The sequence below is a fragment of the Colossoma macropomum genome, unplaced genomic scaffold (assembly GCF_904425465.1).
Source record: "Colossoma macropomum unplaced genomic scaffold, Colossoma_macropomum, whole genome shotgun sequence".
In the NCBI taxonomy this organism is placed as follows: Eukaryota; Metazoa; Chordata; class Actinopteri; order Characiformes; family Serrasalmidae; genus Colossoma; species Colossoma macropomum.
The window spans coordinates 16,272,183-16,296,290 of record NW_023494809.1 but is presented as its reverse complement, the minus strand read 5'-3'; the positions used below and the strand labels follow the sequence as shown (position 1 = coordinate 16,296,290).

Sequence of the window (24,108 nt, the reverse complement as noted above, 5' to 3'; positions counted from 1 at the left end):
CTAACTTTAACAGAAAGAAAGGCACTACACCAAAGTATTTAGCCAGACAAAGTAATTACTCATACAAGTTATACTCAAACTTCTCAAAAAATGTTTTTCATTGCAAAGTTTGCATAGCTATCTTATTAGCTCCCTGAGGCTAACTTGCCGAGGGAATTCTGCCGTTTGAATAATAATAATCCGCTCCTCACTGTCCCCTCCTCCCCTTCTGGTGTGCAGGTGTGAAATACATCCAGTTGGTGAGTCAAAATGGGTGAGAGCAAGTTAGAAATAGAATTGAAACGAGGCCTCAGTATTGAATTGGTCCCATCTCTTCCTGTAATTCTTCTTCGCACAATTTATGGTCCCCCCTCGACCCCATTAATCACTGGTCAGTTTCTGACCACAGAACCACTGATGTCCAGATTTTATTTGGGTGGCTGTACATTCTCAGCACAGCAGTGACTGGCATGGTAGTCTGTGTGTGGTGCTGGTACAAGTGTAACAGACACAGTGATGTTGCTGGAGTTTTTGCACACTGTGTACACTTAGTGGCCACTTTATTAGAGACCCCTCTCTTGTAGCCCCACCTTGCTGGTGTACAGTTAGACTTAGCTCATCCGTTAATCCACATTATTATCATTAATGTTATTATTGTTGTTATATATTTATATTGCTTGGACAGTGGAAAAGATTGTGATATAAATTTGAGTTCATATCACGCTAGCCCTTACTGAAATCTGGAACTTTGAGGCAGATTCACCCCTGAGCCAAAAGAAAATGTGGAATTCTGTTAGATGAGTTTTCCAGCGACCTATTTGGTCAGAAGTAAGAGTGGACAAACCCACATACAATGCTGTGCAAAGGTCTTAAGCAGCCATGAAAATTGTTTAAAACCATTTATCTGGGGAGTAGTTTAAAGTGTGTTTTTCAGGAAAAACTCTATATAATGTTAGAATAAGTACAAATAAACCTCAATACAGTAAAACGTGCTCTTTTCAGTAAAGTTATGAGTATGTAGCTTAGAAGAATACTACTGGTAGAACACTGGTTTGGTTCCTAATTCCCATTGCACTCCAGCCAGTGCATAAATTTGTTCAGCTCCATCAGCAGCACCTGATTACATTTAATGAAGGCTTAATTAGATAAACTGGGTACTGGATGGCAACAGTAAATTTTGGACTTCCTCGAGAAGAGACTTAGAATATGCTCACACTAAACAGTCACAATGGATTGTTTATTTATTTATGTGTTTATTCTAATGTTGGTGTTTTTTGAACATATGATTTTGATAATATATTACTGACCAGATAAATGGCTTAGGAATAATTTTTGTAAATGATCTGTAAAGTCATTTATCTAAGACTACACAGTACAGTTTCCGTTAGATTGATTGTTTTAGTCTTGTTGGGTTCTAATGTCGTCTATTCTGTTTCTCTGTTGTTCAGGATGTGTAGGTTACTGTCTGGTCCATTGGCATCAGAGTTGGCTGTCCGTCTACTGCAGTGTCTACGATTATCTGACGCTCCGCGGTTCTATGGTCTTCCCTGCTCTGGAGCGCGCTCTCCGCAGCATGGCACACACCACCGCCCTGACTGGCTGGAGCACACACACACCCAGCACGGAGCCATACACTCTCTGCCAGAAATACCTGAGCGGCCTCCTGGAGGTACGTACCCAATCATGTAGCACTGTATGAAAGTGCAGGTTCTAGGCTATCAGTCCATACCACATTTGTTTTGGTAAGCATAAGACAGGGCCATCTCTGAACATTAGGGGGCCCTAAACACCATTTTATGCAAGAGTGAATTAGAACTGATACTTTTTTAAGTTCAATAAATAAAGATGATCACAGTAAAGCTATAAATACGGATATGCAATTAAAATAGACTACTAAACCTTGTTTATATAACCTGTATATATAAATTAAATCAATAAATGACATACAGTATTTTTATATAGATGAAATACAGTAATTTCTAATGTGTGTTTAGGTGATATGTGTGTCATTTTCAGGATTTTTTGCAGAAACTCACAGCTATCTTCATATGATTTTTTTCTGGCAGCACCATGATTGACACAAATTATATATAAAAACGTTCATATTTGTGGAGTCTCCTGTGTCCTAGGGGCCCTAAGTGGCTGCTTATAGCGCTTATAGCAAGAAATGGCCCTGGTAGAAGATGAGATATTTAAATATTATTTAAAATTTGATGAAAAGTTAGTGTTGTGTGTACAGTCTTGTTGGGCATAAAGAAAAAAAAACGAAATATTTTTAGCACTTTTTGACATTGAAATAGAGGAAAATCATTAACTCATTAACTAATTTAAATCATCAGATAACAATGTAATAAATTCTGTAATTACATTCAAATAGTATTGCTAAATGACAGTGATCACTGTAGAGGGTTAATAAAAAACATAAACGAGTCTCTAGTTCTTGTCTAATATGTCACCATAAACAGGCTACTTGTGTATTTGTCTGCCTGTGTTACAGCTCAGTCCATATTAATGTATCCTCCCAGGTGATCTCTTCTTTCTACGTGGAGTGGGGAGGGAACTCCATGTCCTTCATGGGAAAAGGTGTGACAAAGAATGCTGTGATATGCCTGCTTCACCTGTCACATGAGATGATGGCTGAGAGTAAAGATAAGGTCAGTATGAATATAGTGCCTGTTGTCCTTACAGTATGAAAAACTAATCTGTGTGAAAGTCTTAATAAAGTTTATAATACAATGACTTAATACAGTCTTAATGTAAAAAGTGTTACTTATTATAGTCTCAGTAAGGGCTACAAAATTAGTCAGCTGGCCAACAATGACTAACTTGACAAGCTGACTTGAATTGTTGATACAGTTGTTAATTGGTTAATTTAAAAGTGTTCTAAAATGCTCTATAATGTTCTATAATATGGGGTATCACTATATAGTGACAATAATTATAATGTCTTTGGAGCATTGATAACTCAAGTATAAAAAAGTATAAAATAATATGCTACAATAAAATAATCAGCAGTCCAGAATTAAATTCAAATTCTGCTTTAATTAATTTTTTGTCAAGTAAATCATTTGAGCAGCATCTGAAACATTTTTTTAGTTTGGATAATCATTCCATACTGCGCCGTTCTCAATCTGATGTAGTGAGATGTTCACCTGTTCAATACTACAACTATTTCTGCACATAGAACATATTGAACATCTAAAAAGACTTTAGGCCTAGGAAATCAAACAGTCTTTTGACTGAAGTAAAAAGTATTTTCCTGAGTCGATTCACTGTTTATGTCCCATTTTCTTGAGCATGGGGCTTGTGGTTCTCAGTGCTGAGTGAGTGACTTCAGTGTGCCAGATTGAAAAACTATTTAAGATAGAGAAAGTAGTGAAGAATAATGTAAGATTAATACTAAAGCAGGGCAAAATACACGTAAACAGTGTTAAGTGGGGCGAACAAACCCAAACATGAAATCTGAACTCGACCCAAGACCGTATTTGAGAAGTGACGTCCGAGCTGGGATGTGCTTGAGGTTCTGATTAATTTTGATATTTGTGTATCTGCAAGAAGTAATGAATGGATATCCTGGTAACTAGACTTGGGCTGAAATTAACGTATGGCCAGAGGCTTAGTCTTTTAGGTGATAGCACTGGTGTTAAGAGGCTTAAAAAAAAGTAGCACAAATATTTTTATATTTGAGGGAAATCATTTGTTATCATGTTGGATGTGCAACGGAGGCTGCCTTTTAAGACGAGCTAAAACTACAGCACTGGATGTTGATGAGGACTTATCATCTTACATGAGGTCTTTTCTTCTCAGTGGACGATGTACTAACATGTTTGTTTATCAGAGAACTATATTTCCCCTATTTTTGGAACTTGCTCACATCATCTAGAGCTGTTAGCTTAGTTAGCAATAAAGCTGCGCTCAATCTGCCTTCTCAGCTGCGTCCTTTCACGTTCATGCACTCTTATTTTGAAGCAGCAAAATGTAATGTACAGGCTTACTTACAGATAACAGACAAGAACAAGTAATCAGTAATATTTTACAGTCTTGGTCGAACATAAAGGAATCATTTCATTGTATTGTTGGTCTGTATATTTTCTCTTTCTGTGACAAAACATAACCAATACCCTAATAGTGATTTCACTATTTGAAAACTGGCTCCTTGAACAGTAAACAGAGTACTTGAGTACCAAGGCAACTGTAAGCTCTATTTGTAGTTAGTCTAGAATTACTCTGCTTTAGTAATACAGAGGTCACTGTAGGTATTCACTAATATAGTAACACTGTTATGCATTCGTGCATGCTTGTTTCTCTCCAGGATTGGATGTCTCTTTGGTCTCTGGGGCAGGAGCAGAGTGCTGATGAACCGTCTGCAGCTCAGCTCGGCCTGGCCTGGCTAATTCCCCTGTGGGTGGACCGAGACCCAGAGGTGGGAGAAAGGACACACACATCAATACACATCTTTGTATATGGTATATGTGCTTATATTCATAAAAAGTTCCTGAAAGTAAAGTTACAAAAAAAAACACATGGAATAACAGTCTGTAGAACCTTAACAAAGTAAAACAAATACATTATATGTCCAAAAGTATCTAGACGGCCCTTCTAATAACTGAATTCAGCTACTTTTAAAGTGCCCATATCCTGCAATTTTTTTTTTTTCAAAAAAGAGAGGAAAATTCTGTGATTCTGTGATATAGGCCCTTAAAGGTACACTCACAAACCACATAATTATCATAAGTGGACCTTAGGTGAAAAAATAAAATGGCAAAAAAATGGAAAATATGGAACCTTTAAGAAGTTCTTAGTTATAGTGGCAGGCTTTCAGATCTCAGCTTAAGCATTTCTTTTCTTCTCTTCACACTCTTGATCAAATCTGCCTCATCCTTTTATGTTTTGATGACTTAAACTTACTGCTATTTTAATTACATTATTATTTTATTATTATACTCATAATTTTGTAAGTATTTGGTAAGTAGACTTAGTGCTGTCTTCTCACAGTGGAAGGATGGACAGAAACACCTGTGGATATTTTCAAATCTTAAGCGAGATTGGAGCTTTTCACCTCTCTCTCAAAGATGAAAGCTTTCAGTGCTGTTTATCTGATAGAGATAGGTCTTGCAAGGTAGTTAGGAGTCCCACATTCTGTGTAATTCTGTGTATGTCTATTAATCATTTCTTCATTTTGAAAACACATGTTTTTGCACTTGGACTTTCTCTTTCTTTATGCAAGTGTATGGTCATATTTCTAATCTTCTCAAAAAATATTTCCTGAAAAACTTGTACTTAATAGCTGTTTAATCTGGAAATAAATGAAGGGTGGTCTTTGACTTTTGCACAACAGTGCATCATCTATCACAGTCATTAGTTTTGTGTAGTTAGACTTTCCCTTTAATTCTCTGGCTGATGTCCCTCCTCAGTCCCCCTGGTGTCCAAGCCTCCCTCAGTTAAGCAGATGCTGCGCTGAGCTGGTCATTGAGAATGATGAGTGTAATGGGCAAGAACTGGTGCCAGCACCGAGCGCCAAAACGCCTACGCCAGTTAAAAATGGGTGCCAATCCTGTATGTGTGTGTGGTCTCAGGTGCGCTGTGCCAGTCTGGCGGTGGGCACTGCACTCTCCTCGTTACAGAGTGGCTGCGTGGCGCTGTTGGCCAGCTGCCAGAACATCTCAGGAGGCCTTTGGGCGACGCTGCTGAACATCCTGCTGGAGAGACAGGAGTGCAGCATGGTGCGCAGGGAGGTGGGTCAGCAGCACACATTCTGTACACGCTGTGTACACACTTCATACACAGCGTGAGTTCTGCACACACTGCAGCTCACAGACCTTCTCCTCACCATACACTTTCCTGTGTTTAGGCTTATGTGAAAGCCCGCCACATTTTCACACACACAGATTCACCTGTATGTTGGTCAACACTTTACTTTCATAATACAGAATTTACACATTAGTTTCATGGTAGATACTGAATAAGTCGTAGTAGACACAATTTAGTTAATAACAAATTAATAACCCTACAAATGAAAGAGTTAAATATACAGAAATATATATACATATATACACACACATTTATGCAGTACTGTAGAAAGAAATCTAAAAATAAAATTCCTTGTTTATTTTTACCATGTATACGTTTATGTTTATTTGTATTTGTTCTAATGTTATGTAGAGTTTTAAATGAAAACACTGAAAAAAAATAAAAAATTGGTAAAGTTTCCGTGTCAAGGAATGTATGTTTCAAACACTGGTTTACAAATTAACAGTAAACTGATGCCAGAATTTCCGTGTCAAGTAATGGCCAGTTGAAATGCAACTGTTCCTTTTAAAACTGTAATCCTTGTGGTCACCACAAAGTGTCATTGCTTGTTTATGGCACCAATCCGTTTTGCAAGCACTGACATTTTTTTGCAGCAAGATGGCAGTATTGCTGACTTTTGGATTTTCTCTACTTAGGCAGCATTTCTGTTACAAAACCTGCTGGTGATGCCAATGCCTGCCAATTCAGAGGAAGCCAAAGACTGTGTGTGGCAGGTACGTTAACAGAAGACAGGATAGAATTACCTTTTACATGTAATTAAGGCTGTCACTTTTAATTATATTTGTAATTAAGTCATTTATGAATTAGTCAACTAACCAGTTTTTTAAAAATGATAGAAGTTGACGTATCTGAAAAAACAAATCATGCAAAACCTTTCAAAGATACAGATGACCTGGAAACAACAAAGGACTTCATTAAAAAAAAACTATAAAAGTACTATGTGACAAGAAATACATGTACTGTTTTGCTGTGCAAAAGTCAGAGACCACTGTCAAAACAGCCATTAAGTACAAATTACTCATTTTTTATGAGATATTTCCAAGCAGATATAAGACATAAGATAATCCACATAAGGAAGAAGATAGTCAAAGGAATTGACAACTGTAGTTTCCAAAGCTCAAAAAATTATGTTCAAAATATGATTAAGGGCTCCAGACAAAATGAGACTGCTAACCACCATGCAAGACCTGGTAGACCACTGAAAACTGTCTTCATCAGATAAAGAGTACATAAAGCTTTCATCTTTGACAGAGAGGAGAAAATCAACCTCCACTCTTGCTTCAAATCTGAAAAAAACCCACAGGTGTTTCTGTCCATCCTTCCACTGTAAGAAGACAACTCAATGCTATGAAATCAAATCAGAGAAGAGTCCACACCTTGACATCATGTGTTTGGATTACTTGGATCGCGAAAAGCAAAAAAAATGTAATCCCAACTTCTAAGACTGAACTTTGGAGATGTGGAAAATATCTCTGCACACTTCTTTGAAAAACCGAAAGCGAGTCTCCTGAAGAGAATAAAAGCAGTAATGAAGGTAAAGACTGGACACAATAAATACTGAGGTGGTCTTTAACTTTTGCATAGTACTGCAAAAACGTACATTGTCTTCATGCAAACTGACAACTAGCACTGCTGATTGATTTAGAAGTCACATTTTAATCAGTAATATAATTTTTGAGTAATTCTAACAGCCCTAGATATAATATGAGTTAGAAAGTCTAACCAGTCTATGTATATATTCTCTCTCTTCTCTCCTCTCTGTCTTGCTCACAGAGTCCATGTGTGCATGATGAAGGGTCTGGAGTATCTCTGGTGGGCCTCCCTGCCCTGCAGGCTCTCCTCTATCACTGTCACTTTTTTGATCATGTGGCTGAGATGGTGCGCAGCTGCTACAGGGGCCGATACGCCTTCACACTCAGCCCTCCTCCAGCGCACGCTCAGTCAGGTACAGTCTGCTGTCAGGAGAACTTCAGCTTTCACTACTGTAGTGGCATCAGTCCGATACCCAGTATTGTTATTAAGTTGATACCCAGTATTGTCATGAAGTTGATAACAGCAGAACAAATCCAAACAAATCTAGTCTGAACTATCACAGTATTGCATGTAGTGCAACATAACGTGAAGTAGACCATAATCATTTAAAGGAGTAGTTCTGCATAAAAATCAAATGTGTTCAATTTCATGCTTATTGTGTCTAAATTTTGCTTGTTTAGTTTAGTGCTGGATCTTTAAGGCTAACATTGGTAACAAACACTGCAAGTCAATGGGCACACAAAGCTTTTCTGTAATGTTTCTCTGAAACTTCTCTCAACCTAATCGAACCTCATCCAGTTCTTCATTAAGGTGGCACAGACTTATCTATGCGGTCCAGGACACAGTATGACTTACTGTGAGTTATAAAACATTTACAGATATACATGAACATATATATACATTATAGAACAAAACTAAGTTAACTTCACTGTGTAGCGATTTAGTTGTGCCAAATTAACAACCCCCCAATCCGATTCCCCTTTGTGTGCTTTTCTGTTTATAAACATACATCTTCAGTTGAAAAAATCAAGAAAAATAGAAAGAAATCACAAATGTAATTTGTAGCAGCCATATGCCTGCATGATTTGTGTGAACATGGAGTTGAATTGTGGCATAATACCTGTTGTCTAAAGTGGAGAGTTGTGTACATTTGATTTTTTTACCTTACCATTCATTTGACATAAGAAGTAGTTACCTAAGTATTATGCTGTTAAAAAGTCAAATATAGTGTTCATAAGTAGAATTCATGGTTAGTATTTCAAATAGTCAAATTAATTAATTTATTGATCTGTTTATTTATTTGGTTGTTTGTTTCTTTGCTAGTTTATTTGTTTTTTATTCATTTCCTTTTTTTGTGAAAGAGTTTAAAGGGGAACTCCAAAATAAAAGTTATTTCTGGTTTGATGTAAAATCGCTAATTGTATTAAAACTTTCTGATTTCTTTACAGTGAACCTACATCTGGCATAAATCCATGTCTTAAGCATCAGACTTTTTACTAAAAAATACAGTTAGCTGCAGTTTTATATGTCATGTTGTTGGCAGTATGTTTATAAGCATTTAAGCAGTTTGATGGTGATTTTAGTTGACCATCTTAAGTAAAATGCATTAGTGAAAAACAGCTGATTTTAAAACACATTTTTATTAAGTGCTGTCAAGTTTTTCCTACTCCTGGTGACCATGTGAATAGAATCCAGAATATCCTGTCTTCTCTTTGGGTCGTCAGCCTTTTCAATGGCTGGTTCATGATTCCTCTGATGGTACCCATCCGTCTTGTTGCTGGTGGTCCTTTTCTTCTTTTACCTTCAACTCTTCCAAGCTTAATGGTCTTTTCCAATAAATTGGTTCTTTTCAGAATATGTTCAAAGTAAGATTTGCTTTAGTTTGGTTATCTGGGCTTGGAGTTAGAGGTGCGGCTTGATGTGGTCTAGGATCCATTTGTTTGTTTTGTTTGTACTCTTAAAAGTCACCAACACCGAAGCTCAGAGGCATCTATATTTTTCCTGTCATGCTTATTTATTGTCCAGCTTTTACATTCATAAAGAACCACAGAGAAGATCGACATTTCTGATGTTTGTTTGTAGAGACAAATTGTTGCATTTAAATATCTTTTCAAGCTCCTTCATCCTTGTTCTGCTGAGCGCCAGTCTGTGTCGTATTTCTTAAGTGCTGGATTTTCTTTTGTTAATTATGTTAAAATACTGCATACACAGTTATTAGCATTGCTTTGTGTTCAATGTGATTATCAAGCTGTTTACTGAACATAATTAAAAAGATGCATAATTACTAGCTACAAGCAGCTGGAATGTTGTACTGTAAGATGCATCTCATGTATCAGGTATGAATGTAACAACTTATTGCAAAAGTTTCTCAAAGCTGCACTATGTAAGTTTTTTTTTATTTATTTATTTAATTTATTTTTGTAAAAATTGAAAGAAGTATCATTACTGATTCAGGAGAATAAAAATAAGCTAAAGTACGGTGTCCATGGGCTGCCGTGAGTCGCCCTGTAAAGCATGTAATAATAATTTAAAAGTCAGTGGTGTCGGATCAAGAGTTTTTAGGGCCATGTCATATGTCTTTACATTTTAACGTTACGTTCACAAGCTGGAAGAGCTGGCTAGATGGTCTCAAATGCAAAATCAACATTATACTAATGAAGATATGCTGACGATGGTAGATAATTCACTCACATTCTTGGAAGACACGTCTTTTACCAAGTTTTCTTGGTTCTCTTTGAATTCTCTTTCAACACATGCACAGTTATCAGATACATCTGCTCAGGGAAGCAGTCTGAAAGCACAACCCACATTGCAAAATGTTCTTCAACATGTTTCGTGCAATTGCACATTTCCACCAGAGAAGTCTCCAAATCCCTAAATCTTACATAGTGCGGCTTTATTCCATAATGAGGCATTTGTCAAAAGGCAAATATCCACGGTACTGAACAGTGGCCAACAACAAGTTGTCTGTTTTATGAGTTTATGTCTTTATTGTGTTGTTATGGTTACATGGACTTTATGGTAGATATTTACCATTTCTTATATATATATGTGTGTGTTTATCTCTCCTATAGAGATGAATGACTCTCTGAGGCACCTGAGAGGTCCTACAGCTCAGGAACATCAAGCCAACAGTTCAGGATCTGTTTCTACTTCTAGCACCCTGGTGAGTCTATAACTAATCTCTACTCAGTAAATCAGCCAATTCTTCAATCAGCAGCCTTCTATGTCCACCTATATCTGTCAATACATGCTTTAATGTAATGTCTTTTACCCTTTTCTTGTGTCGCTAGACACTTTTTTTAGATGTGTAAAAATGCATCAATGCATTTTGATTGCTGATTCAACAACATTGATTAACTTTTTTCAAAGTTATAATCCTTAAAAAAACTTCTTTATCTCTTACTTTTTATTTATTTTTATGCTTCAACACTATTGAAATCTTTCACCAATCTTCCAGATGCTTTGTTCTGTTCATAATTAAGTCGTTCTTAATTTCTGTACCTTTTTCCATTTTTAGCTCCCACCAGGAGGCTCCAGTGAGACTCGTTCTCCTGTCCTGTTCTCCATTGGGCTTGAGCAGGACACGCCGTTCAGCAGACTCACCGCTCAAGGCAAGGATTAACACCCTCCAGAAGGATTTACTCATGCACTAGTTTTCCTGAAAATGAGCTTTTCTGTGACATTTTTCAGACTTGCCTTTTGGTCAAAAATCAAAGATACTGTAATTTTTTAATACTAAAAGAGATAGTTTAAATAAATAAATAAAAACATGTTTTATTTAGAGATTTTAAAGGGCCCATATTGTGGAAAAACACATTTTCATCACTTTTTTACAAATAAAACTTGATGTAAGGTGTAAACATTGTTAAACGGTTTAAAATGTACTGTCTACTTCCCAGGTCATACAGTCTATATATGGAAACTAAGCTGCAAAGACAGCTCAGTTTGTCACACAAACAACACAACAGCCATGTTTCAGCATGGACTGTGTTTTAAATGAGGCAAAATAAATGACAGCCAATCAGAACAGAGCTCATTTATATATATATCTGTTTTTTTTAATATATGCATTACCTCTTTTAAAGTGTGGTGAAGGCAGTTTATATTAAAATATGAAATGATATAATTAAAAATCAATCAATCAATATCAGTCTTACAATCACAGTAACAAACACAGCCTCTTCAATTCTAAGGCATAAAGAGAGGTTTGAAAATGGTCGTGTAGAAATGAATTATTACTAGTTTTGGTCCATTAAACCTGATAAATGTTATAAGTGAACCTCTTAATAAACAGCAATAATAAAGCAGTCTACATTTATTAGATGCAACAGTGTCTGACTGAATGTGGGAGTTGTTATGGCTCTATTTATTGTGGTAGATTAATGCTGCTGCTGTTGTTGTTCTTGTTGTATGTATTTGTAGGTCAGAGTGATGCTGAAAGCTCAGACTCCTCCCTTTCTCAGGACTGTCCGGAAACGTTCACCTGTGTTGCTATAGTAACCCCCCACCTGCTGTCAGCTGTGTGCGGCCTGCTGGCCAACCTAGTGGCCGTTCTGCCTGAATTTACTCTCACCGCCCTCAGGCAGAACCACATCCTGCAGGGCGCAGTCAGGTTAGAAAACAAAATGCGTCATGCGCACGTACGGAGAAGGTACACGGTGATAAAAATAACACCATGATCTTTCCATAAGTGCTTACTTGATGGAATTAAACAAAAGCCCCCTTCACATTGCAAAATATGTTGTCAGATACTTTAAAAGCTGGTGACAGATCCAGCAATACATTAAGCAAGAAATTACAATGTCATTAGAGAGATATAACAGAAAGATACATTGCTATTGCAACATTATTGTCAGCTTATCACAATGCAAATGCAAGTCAAGCATTACATAAAGTTCTGAAATGATTTAGTAATTTACTATTAATTTTAAAGTTGAAGTTTTTTTTCAAACAGTAAAAAACAATAAAAATAGACATGGCTGAAAAATAACAAACCTTGCAGAGCCTTTCAAATAAGCAGTCACAGTACTATATAAAAATGTATGTATCTCACCCTGTTCTTTAATGGTCAGGACCCCCACAGGACCACCACAGAGCAGGTATTTGGGTGGTGAATCATTCTCAGCACCGCAGTCACACTGACGTGGTGGTGGTGTGTTAGGGTGTGTTGTGCTGGTACGAGCGAATCAGACACAGCAGTGCTGCTGGAGTTTTTAAACACCTCAGTGTCACTGCTGGACTGAGAACAGTCCACCAACCAAAAAATTTCTGGCCCACAGCGTCCTGTTGGCAGCATCCTGTGACCACTGATGAAGGACTAAAGGATGCAAACTGTGCAGCGACAGATGAGCTACTGTCTCTGACCTTATTTCTTCAAGGTGGACTAACAAAGCAGGGGTGTCTAATAGAGTGGACAGTGAGTGGACACAGTGTCTAAAAACTCCAGCAGCACTGCTGTGTCTGATTCACTCGTACCAGCACAACACACACTAACACACCACCACCACGTCAGTGTGACTGCAGTGCTGAGAATGATCCACCACCGAAATAACACCTTCTCTGTGGTGGTCCTGTGGGGGCCCTGACTGTTGAAGAACAGGGTGAAAGGGGGCTAACAAAGTATGCAGAGAAACAGATGAACTATAGTCTGTAATTGTAGAACTACAAAGTACAAAAATACTACTTCCACTTAAACACATCCTCTACAGAGAACACACTTTTGCACTTCTGCACACTTCTACTGTTTATTTGCTGAAAAAAAAACACAAGATGTGGCCTGTGCAAAAGTAATGGCACATGTAATGTTTTCTGTTTTTTTTTCCCAATATGGGAAAATTGGGTAATTTAATTTAACATGCAACTCAGGATGTGTTAAATTATTTTCACTTCACAAAAATTTCACAAAATCAACAAAACCTGAAAAAAAATAATATATAGAAATATAGAAAGTATTTGTGATTATATATAAATATAGAAAGTAAACAAGTAAATTCAAGTGAAATAGAAAGTAAAATAGATAAAAGAATAAACGAATAGATATAAAAGAGTTGGTGTGAAAGAAATTAAAAGGTTGAACATATGAATATATACATATGTGTAGGGTCTTAAGAGACATAAAATATAAGAAATACTATCCATAGTATGGTAACAATATGCAGTGTATTACAGGATGATATGAGTATTTGTAAAAAAAAAATAGCATGTGTTAGCATTGTAGTTCAGAGAAGTTATACAGCAAAGGAGGTTTGTTTAAATTTTTAAAGTGCACAGTGTCCACTGCAGTTAATGCTGATTCATGTAGAAGGTAATTTTAAATAGATAAAACTGGAAGAACTGAAGTTTTGAAGCATACTTAGCTGCCTTGATGTTATGTAGACTTTTCTTTTATGATAAATACACTCGTTATAGTGTATAAAGCCTGTAGTACTGCTTCTTACATTTCACTTCATTTACTTATTCTCAAAAAGATTTACAGTACTGCTCACACTGTATGGTGTGGAATATTATGTGTTGTCTGGTGCCTCCAGACATGTTGCAAAAATCTAAATAGAGGTGCAGCCATGTGTTTGTTTACATTGCAAGGTTCATTCAGGACCTTTTCAAGAAGGTTTCACAGCTTCAGCTGAGCTTTATCCTGCACTTAATATGTGTAAACATTTGTGAAATGTAGAAAAATAAATAAATATGCTGTGAATAGATTTTCTCTCCATTACAAACAATAATTTTTCCACACCCTCCCACTCGCACTGTTCTGTTGGTTTACCTCCGCCACCTTTAACCACGACCACATCCTTTCAGTTTTAACCTGCTTACACTGCAAACTTGCAGCATCAAACAGTGTATGTATTAGGGCTGAACGATTAATTGATCATAATCATTTAGTTGTGTCCTATATTATTTAGCATGTCTTTAAATGGAGATATTCAGAATTTATTTGTGCTTCAGTGTAAATCGTAATTTAGTGTAACCCAATTTAGTAAGCCCTAGAACAGGGGTCGGCAACCCACATGTTAAGAAGAGCCATTTTGTCAAGCTTCAACAAAAATCTAACCACCTTGGGAGCCACAACATTTCATGCACATTTTATTGGAGTAACTTTTAACCATCTTGGCTGTAAATGTTTCGCAGTATGTGCTAATGTCCTAGTATAGGCTAAAAAATATAATATAAATGAAAACGCAGATTTTAGGCTGGGTCTACCTTAAGCTTTAGCTCAGCTATAGTCGCTTTTCTCCCGTCTCTGGCAGGAAGATTTTCCGCAAAAGTAGAATAGTGTCTTTTTACGAGGCTGAAGTCAGCTTCTCATTCGTCATTCGTCAGCTTCTCATTCATCAGCTTCTCATTTGTCAGCTTCTCATTCGTCAGCTTCTCATTCGAATTTTACCGTTCCACCTTCGATGAAATGTAGTAACCATGTGGCTAATTGTTGCACCATTTAAGGTGGAACATGAAAATTTGAACAAAAAGATGGCGAATGAGAAGCTGACTTCAGCTTCACAGCTTTTTAGTGTTTGACAGTTTCTCATTGCAGATTAAACGTATCAGTAAACCAGCTGAGTGCTAATAAAGGCAAATAAGTCAGTTTGTCTCCAAATTATCGATGTTCGTTTTAAGTCTTTCTCTTTGCCTTTTCGTTAGCTACTAACTAGACAAGACTGTTATCTGCGCTGCTATGGTGACCGGCAGTCTGTGTGCCAACCTTCAGGGTTAAAGGGTGAATAAGCAGTTATGCTCCAGCGTTAAAGACCATTTATTGGTAAAACTGTGTTAGAACGATTAGCAGAGCTTCATTTTACTGCAAAGGAGGAATATTTTATTTTTACCTAAAATCTAATTCTGCTGTGGAGCACCAACAGGGCAGCAGAAGAGCCGCGAGCAGTTCCGGAGCTGCATGTTGCCAACCCCTGCCCTAGAACGTATGTGTTTGACTATGCTGATTGATGGATTAATTTCAGCTCAAGGTGAACGTATAGAGCTGTTATTCTTGTTATGTACAGAACTATGCTAAAGCACTGATAATTTAGGTAGACACATATCTTGGCACATCACCTCTTTTGGCTTTTTTGTGGTCTGGTTCTGGATTTAATTTAGTAGAAGAAAATAATTTTGCTTCCTGAGGGAAAAAAAATATATTTTTGCTTCATATTACCTCAGCCACCAGTGAGTCATTGTCATAATACATTTCAAATTCAGATTTCGATTCTTTATGCTTTGCTGTTATACATGGTCCTGCAGTGAATGCAGTTGAGATGCTGTATAAATATAGAAATAAAACATTTTTGTTAGGTGCAGTAGTTTGTGTGTTGAGTTTGAGCTTTGTGTTGCAGTGTGTTGGATGCGGTGGAGATGGAGCGCTGCTTGGCTGAACTGAGGAATCCTGTTCTTCTTCCTGCTGATGTAGAGGAGGCCAGAAACCAAGTATGTGGCATGGCATTTTCTCCTGTCATATCATGCCGTCAACAGAGAAATTAATTGTCGATAGAAAAAGTCACGCCACTTACAAATGTTCTAGGACGAATTGGCTTATATTGTTTTATTTAATAAGCGCTCTGTAATGCTCTATTGTGTTCATATTATCCACACAATCATTCTGACAGACTGTAATACACTATAAGGTGCAGGGTGCAATATACTGTTTCAGTTAAAAAGTGCTCTAGAATGCTCTATAATGTTCATATGATCCACACAGCCATGCTGACAAAGCTGTTTATTAACTATAGCAATAAACTACTTTAAAATGCTTAACATTTCAAACCCATAATATTCTATTTGCAGGGCTTTAAGTTACAAACTACTCCATTTGTTGTACATGCAGATTATATTTGTGCAAGTAGCTCTGCTGTTGTATGCAGGTTTTGCTTTGCCTTTCTGGCCAGCATATGAGCAGTTCTATTTGAAGGTTTACTTGGTCTCCCAGATCTTGCCTTTACTTCCACAATTTTCCTTAACCGCCATTTCTTAATGACATTCTGGACAGTGGAAATCGTGAGCTGGAAGTGTTCTGATATCTTTATTGCTTTCCCCTGCCTTGTAGGCATTAGCTTCATTTTCAGATCCTCAGCCAACTGCTTAGAGTCGCCCATGGTTATAGTGTCAGAGAATTTATTACGCTCTGGAATTCTATGTCTCTCTCTGTCTCTCTATTTCTCAGGTGCTGTGTGGAGTGTATTATGCAAGCAGTGTCTGTAAGCTGCTGCAGTGTTCTGCTCTTCTCAGTGATGAAGATTTCTTTAAGACAGATTTCCTCACATCTCTACTAAACACGCTCATCTCCATCCTTACCCTCCCTCTACCACACACAGGTAAACAACCCCACACTCTCCAAGGTTCTCTGAGTCCTTCATCAAAAAGTACACCATAAGCATTCAGATTTCACTCTATGAACTGTAGTTACACAAAGAGCGTCGTGAAACACTAAAAGCATGGATGCACATCACTGCTGTCCCAAATTAAAGGGTAAGGTGTAGGCTGATTGGTTGGGGTAAACTGCTGCAGTTGATTGAGCAGAGCTAATTAGCTGTAGGCTAGCTGGTCAGGGCCACAGCTGTTGTGGGCTGAATGGGTGGGGCTAAACTGTTGTGGTCTGAATGGGTGGGCCTAAACTACTTCAGGCCAAATAGCTGTGGATAAACTGCTGTAGGCCGATAGAGTGGTCATTTGTTAAATCATAGCCATGGTTAATTCAAACTGGACAGCTCTTAAATTTGAATGCAAGTACATGTAACAGTTTTTATTTTGGACCATTTTATGAAATTTTTGATAATGTAAATGGCATTTTTGAATTATCTAAAAAAAAAAAGAGAGATAGAAAGTTTTATTTCAACATCGGCAGGGAGTGAATAATATGTTTCGACAGTGTTTACATTTTCCATGATGCGAGCCCTATATCAGCTGTCCAACTATCTCTTTTTTTCTTTGCTTTATTAAAGTGTACTGCTATGATTGAATGTGCCAATTATTGTAGTTACAATTCTGTTTACAAGTAAGGTTTGTTTTTTATTTTATTTTATGTTGGGTAGAATTTTTTAAATTTCCCCTCATTCTCAGTCTTTGATGAATAGTTGAATTTATGTATGTGCATGCGTTCTGCCTATCTTCAGACGTGTGTACCCAGGATGCATTGCTGCACACCTGGGCAGATGTGTTGACGCTGCTGGCAACTCTGCTGCTCCGGAGCCCCGCTGCAGTCGGGCCATCTGCCTGTACCGCTGTGGGGAAACGCTGGAACGGCTTCTCAGGTACGATTCGCGTGGGGTAACTCTGCTTCGTAGGCTTCCGGGAGCGAAGCAAGAGGAGAAGAGGGAAACAGGGAGAAGTAGAGAGATGCAGACATGATGAAAGGAGTGAGAGAACAAGGGACAAACGAGGCAAGAGTGTTGCAAAACAGGGAGGGAGGGAAAAAAAGCAGGACAGATGGGCACACTACAGTGCAAATGGTGGGAATCAATTAGTGTTATCTGATTGCTCATGAATGTATAGAACAACTTCCGAACCTGTATTAGGAAAATTAGGAAATTTTAGATCTAGGATGATGATTGGAGCTGTAGATGATTCTTTAATGACTGAGAAAGGTGTAGAACATCAAGAATGAAATTCTAATAAAATTAATAGCCAGAAGGAAGTTATTATAATAAGGATTCAGTTATTGTGTGATACTGACAGAATTACTGCAGTACCACCAGTACTACCTATTGAAAATTACAAGACATTCAATGCAAATTTTAAGTAGTCAGTTTTTTCAGCATCTGTGAACCAATAGTATATAAAAAATGTTCTGTAGGAATTAATATCGATATCAAGATAATGGTACTGGTGTCTGTATTGAACATCTTAATTATAGCTCAAGTAACAATGTAATTAACAATGCACTGTTGAGTGGAATATTATATATATATTTGTAATATTGAAATCCTTGAAATAGTGATTAAAAACATCTAAAAATACTGTATGGAGTCTAGTATATGATGTTTAAATCTAAGTTGTATATTACTATGTTATTGTATACGGTGTACAGCAGAAATCATTAGTATGATCAGTGATTCCCAACATTAGAGTAATATTGAAGGTACAGAGGATAACAAGAATATGAAGAGAAAGAGAATGGAAAGAGACAGGTAGAATGAAAGAGAGAGGAAGAAACTAATAAAATAGAGAGCGAGATATAAGAAAGAAAGAAGCAGGAGAGGGGCTGGAGAGAGAGGAATGAAGGAAATAGAGGAAGGAAAATGAGAGAGAGGAAGGAAAAAGGGGGAGAGCGTGAGAGAGAGGAAGGAAGGAGTGAGAAAGAGAGGAAATACAGGCAGATAGAGTAAGTAAGGAAAGAAACAGAGCCAGGGGGAGGAAGGAAAGGTAAGGACAGAGAGAGGAACGATGAGAAAGAAAAGACAGAGGGGGAAGGAAAGAATGAGAAGAATGAAGGAAAGAAAGGAATTAAAGAGACAGATCAAGAGAGAAATAAAAAAGAGATACTAAGGAAAGAGAGAGCAAGAGAGGAAGCAAGGAAAGAAAGCATGAGTAAGAGAGTAAATAAGGACAGTGAAAGAGAGGAAGGAGAGACAGAAAGTGAATAAGGAATGAGGAAAAAGACATTAGCTGAGAGAGTCGAGAAAGATTGCGAGAGAGAAAGAAAGAGTAAGGAAAGAGAGAGAAAGACCAAGTGAGAGAGGAACGAAGAAAAGAGAAAGACTGGAAGAAAGAAGGGTGAGAGAAAGTGAGTAAGACGAGAGAGAGTGAGTAAGGCGAGAGAGAGAGTGAGTAAGACGGGAGAGAGAGAGTGAGTAAGGCGAGAGAGAAAGTGAGTAAGACGGGAGAGAGAGAGTGAGTCAGTGTAATCTCAGCTCATTATCTCTATTCTGGATGTGTTGGTGTCCCTGTTGTGTATGACAGACTGGAGCAGAGAGAGAGAGAGTTGTTGTTAAAGTGATGGATGTGTTGGTGGTGGTGGAGCAGGTGGGTGGGCTGCAGTCTGAGTCGCCTGCAGGTATCTGTGAGCCGGCGTGTCTGTGCAGTTTGTTTGTCCTCAAATGAGACTTTCATGCTTGATGTGAAGTTTGGCGTCCCGGTGCTTCGTCTCAGCTTTAGAGAAACGAAGAAAAAAAAAAATTGCAGAAAGTATAAAAATCTATTGTTTTCTTTTTCTCAGTCAGCCAAGACATGTATCAGTTTAACGAGAAATTATCGATAATGGACATAAAATCTTTTATTTTTTTCCCTTTTCCATTATTTATGTGTTCTATGCACTGATCTTCTCAGCTGTTGATGGAATTGAACAAATCCATGCAATGGCTGGAGTGCAGCAAGAAGTCCGGAACTAAACCTGTGATGTTCTGCTTGTGTTCTTCTAGCCTGCATATTCATAACTAAAAACAACACATTCTTCTTACTTCTATTATATTTGTTTATTTGCGTTCATTCTAACAGAACGCCAACAGAAACAGTATTTTTTTGTGCTTTATTATAGTTTAAAACTTAGTTGTTGTGAGGTCTTATCTCACCATGTAGATTTTTTACTGATGTAAAGAACTGGAACCTTCACATCAAGTCTAATGCACTTTTTATTTAAACACTGAGAATGTGGGAGGAAAAAAACATAAAACATAAAATAACATAAAATAAAAATAGAATAAATATAATAAAGAATAAGAGAATATATAATAGAGTCAATGTGAAGAGCTAAAGAGATGAATATGAGAATTTGTATGTGCGGAGTCTGAGAGGACTGTAATAACTGTTATATACATGTGATATTATAGAATGATGTGCATATTTTTAAAAATTAACGTGTACAATTGTGCAAAAAATGGTATACAGGAGTTCTACAGATATACAGTATACAGTATATACAGTAAGGAATGTTTGTTGGAAGATGAAGTGGACTTTTCAAGTATTAACAGGACTAAAGTTATCATTTTTCTTTTAACCAGAGCTGCTCAAAAGCCTATTCTGCTGAACAGTCACAAACAGCATGGGGAGAGCCACTGAAGCTCTGCTACGGCATACAGTGTCAGAAACCATATAAGCAAGTCTGTTATAGATTACTTAACAACTCCGCACAGTTTGAGGCAAGTGTATGTTGATCTAGGCATGTGTTAGCACCATGCTAATTTGTGGGGTGTGAACCTCCATTTAGAAGTCTGCACATGCTTGATTATTAGTGCCTGCACCCGCCTGCTTCAACCACCGATCACATCCGCCTGCGCCCACAAAATCTAATGTCATTCGTGCCCACACCCACCCGCAAAACCTAGTGCCACTTTCGCCCCACCCATCCGCTTCAACCACATACCATACCAACCCACGTTCACCTACTTTGGTCTATGCCTGTGGTCCTCGCACACTCCTACCTGCGTTTGCCGTAATCTGCTCCGCTGGTGTAGGACATGTCCAGTCCCCATGGCAGAATAGCCAACAAGACCCATTGTACTTCTATGCATCCAGCTGCAAAAATAAACATTTCAGTGTTGCAAAATAGAAGTAAATATTTTGTGTATTTCTAGACTAGCACATGGCACCACACAATGAGCATTGCATAATGTAACATCATTGTCGACAGACAACTGCACGGCACCACAGCCTAGCCCAAAAAAAAAAAACAAAACAAAAAGAAAAAAAAAAGTGAAGCAGCTTGGCTTCACCGTTCTTTATCTGTATCAACACTGTCATCTGTGTCGGCATTATATTATTAGATTTTGTGCATGTGTCATTTATTGGATGTGATATAGCTTTATGTGTTTTCCAGCTTGTGCTAAATACTAACATGTTTTTCTCTGTAGCACATTTACAGCTTATTTGTTGCTTACCCGTCTAAGCAGCCAATAATTGTCCAAGCCTGCCCCACCCAGCCAGCCGTAATACAGTACCTCCCCACACAAGCGTAAAACCTGTTGGCTGTTTACCCTCAAATGATCGTGGTGCCTCAAAATAAATCCCGTTCACAAATGATTTTGCAAATTACATGAGACCCGTGCAGGCCTCTATTTTCGTTAGCTACATTAACCTCATAGCTCCAGTGTACAATTGAGCCCTTGCAGTGGAAAACATTGTAAAAAGTGTTTAAGCATTGTATGGCATTGTTTAATGCCCTGTAATTAAAAAAAGGGGTCACTAAATTGTAAATAAAGCATAGTTTGGCTTTTTAATCTGAACGGTTGTATGAAGTAAAATAGAAAAAAAAAGGTTGGTATGTTTCTTCGTTGGAGGGGCTCAATTAACGAAGCAAACTTTGGACACTGAACATGTCTTGGCTGATCGACTACATGTAGACTGAGGGGGGGGAACTAGGTAAATAAATTTTTTTAAACTATTCCCCACAAATCATTCTCTCTGATTCTTTGTCCTGGTATTTTTTTCTTTCTTCTTCAGACACTGTCCGTGTATGTGTGGGGCTGTGGGGGTCCGAGCCTTCACTCTACACAGCCTGCCTCCACTTCCTGTCTGTGCTGTTCTCCCAGGAAGTGAAGAAAAGAGGACAAAATGCAGAAGACTCAAACTCCAAAGACGCTCTGTCTGCAGCCCTGAACGGGGAACCAGCAGAGCAACTGTGCGAAATTCTGCTGGAGGTAAAATTTACACATCTACTGCAGCAAAACATCCACCTCCTCGAGGCTATTTCATCCCTGGCACGCTTCCCCCACACTGTTAAAAAGGTTGGGAACCCCAGACCTAGACATTGCTGTATTTCCTATTAATGTATCGGCTTGTCTTTACACATGAGACTTCCCAGCAGTATTGTACTAGGTCTTGTGCAGGTATATTGCCATGTCTGTCCTACCAGGATTTTGTTTTCAGCTCACGTACACATTTAACCCCTTTTCATTTAATTACCGTTAAATTCCTGCATGAAAGAGTATGTGGCAAGTGTGCTTTATGGTAATAAACAGAGCAGAGCCTGGACACACTCATTTATATTCATTTTTGCCTTATAGTTTTTAGATGGTATTACCACATTATATAAATTAGCACTGTATCTTAGTTTCTAAAAAAGAAGACGCTTTTTGTCTCTTAGAAAAAGCAATGTATAAATAAAATTAAATTGAATAAACTAGAAAGGCAATAGTTACATTATTGACAAATAGTCTCTTAAAGCTTTGAAAGATTACATTTGAACTAGTCAGTTGCGTAACTTTTGGTTTTATTCTGTTTTATGCAGAGATATGAGAAGACCCAGTTTCAGGATCCTCTGAAGAAGATCACTGCCAAAGCTCTGATGTCTCTGCTGGCCTGCAGCCCCAGCGCACAGAGCTATGCCTGCAAAGGTGGGGAATCATCAGCCTTTAAATTTGGCTTGCACCAGCATTCAAATACTAATACATCATAATTCATCAAAAACATTTTAATAAAAATATTCTACTGGAAGTTAGACTTTGGCACACCAAGGCCCAATCCTATTTCACCCCTTGCCCTTACCACTTAACTTTTACCCCTTCAATTTACACTTTCATGCCTTGGCAAGGATAGTGTGTGCCGATTTTTGTTAAGATAGAGGGGTAGGGCGAAGTGTATGGGCTACATGGCCCTGCAAACTGAGTTTTTTCAGAGATACTCTCCAAACAGAGTGTTATGAGGAAAAAAATGAAATAACAGCAAGATGGCTGCGCAAGAGACCAAAGAAACCCACAAATGTGAGTATTTAATGTCGTTACGATGTGTTATGGTCCATTTCTTTATAACAAGCATAAAAAATCTCTATTAGTATGCTGATGTCTCGGTAGCTAGCTAGCTAAATTTCCACAGTCTACCTTAAATGGTATGGCAGTTCTGACACCTGAGGCACCAGAATGTAACTGCTGTTCCATTTGAGGTTGAATGTTGTAATTCAAACATGAAGCTGGCGAATAGCTGACTTCAGCTTCATGTTATCGAAGAATTAGGAGTGGGTGAAGATCAATAATTGCCTCATGCCACCCCTCTTTGAAGGCATATGATTCCCTAAATGTAACTAAAGCCCAGCAGCAAGGTTGTTGAACTTTACCTTCCTCTGCTATCACTGCAGACTGGCAGGGATGCCTACAGAGCACCCCTAGTAGCCTGTTAATGAAGTAATTATTTGAGGGTCCCATTTTGTAGGGAAGATTTCAACCACAACCCTTGTAACTCAGTTCCAAGGGGCAAGATGACACTCAAAAACAAGAGATAAGGGTGAAAATAAGAAATAGGATTAGGCCCAAGATTCATCTTAACCAATTAATGCCTATATTTGAAATTTTAAATTTATGTCTGTATTATATCCATATTAGTTTGCCTGGCTACTATTCCAAAGAAAAATAGCTGAAAACTGAGATTGTTTAGGCTTCTGATTACATGTGACTACTGATTTTTAGCAGAACAGTATTTTAACAGTACTGTTATAATACACACATTGTACCCATTTATATTGTAGTGGGAGCATTGATTGGTGGTGTGGGAGCTCGCTAATAGGTGGTGCTAATAGAAAGAGGGGAAAAATGGGTCAGAAAAAACCTCAGAAAAACTAAACATGGTAGCAGGTAAGCGATGGCTAAGAGCTACATGTTTAATTTTGACTTTCACAGGGCGAAATGGCAAACGCAACGCAAATAAATAAATGACATGATATTTTCACATCAAAACTATACACACCAGACGTACTGCAGTATTTTGCAGTGTTGTTCACACTGCAAAAAAACTCATGAAACAGGTGAACTGTGACATTGTGCAGCATGTTTTCCACTTTGGAAAAGTGCACCCTGAACGGAGAATTTCTCCACCTCATTCAGGGGCTGAAACATTTAGTGCTTTTGCACACAGCTGGCCACAACTCAGTTT

At 37.9% G+C, this 24,108-nt stretch overlaps 1 protein-coding gene across 1 annotated transcript in view; it reads left to right on the top strand.

Moving 5' to 3' along the window:
* Positions 1-24,108, top strand: part of rttn (rotatin) — a 96,323-nt gene that overhangs the window by 47,167 nt on the left and 25,048 nt on the right. Inside the window, 15 exon segments of the mRNA XM_036558371.1 lie at positions 1,428-1,524; positions 1,526-1,648; positions 2,505-2,633; positions 4,292-4,402; positions 5,556-5,714; positions 6,426-6,503; positions 7,564-7,735; positions 10,398-10,489; positions 10,844-10,937; positions 11,749-11,938; positions 15,654-15,744; positions 16,478-16,628; positions 17,427-17,564; positions 21,688-21,884; positions 22,475-22,580. Coding sequence (XP_036414264.1) covers positions 1,428-1,524; positions 1,526-1,648; positions 2,505-2,633; positions 4,292-4,402; positions 5,556-5,714; positions 6,426-6,503; positions 7,564-7,735; positions 10,398-10,489; positions 10,844-10,937; positions 11,749-11,938; positions 15,654-15,744; positions 16,478-16,628; positions 17,427-17,564; positions 21,688-21,884; positions 22,475-22,580 — 1,928 coding nt within the window.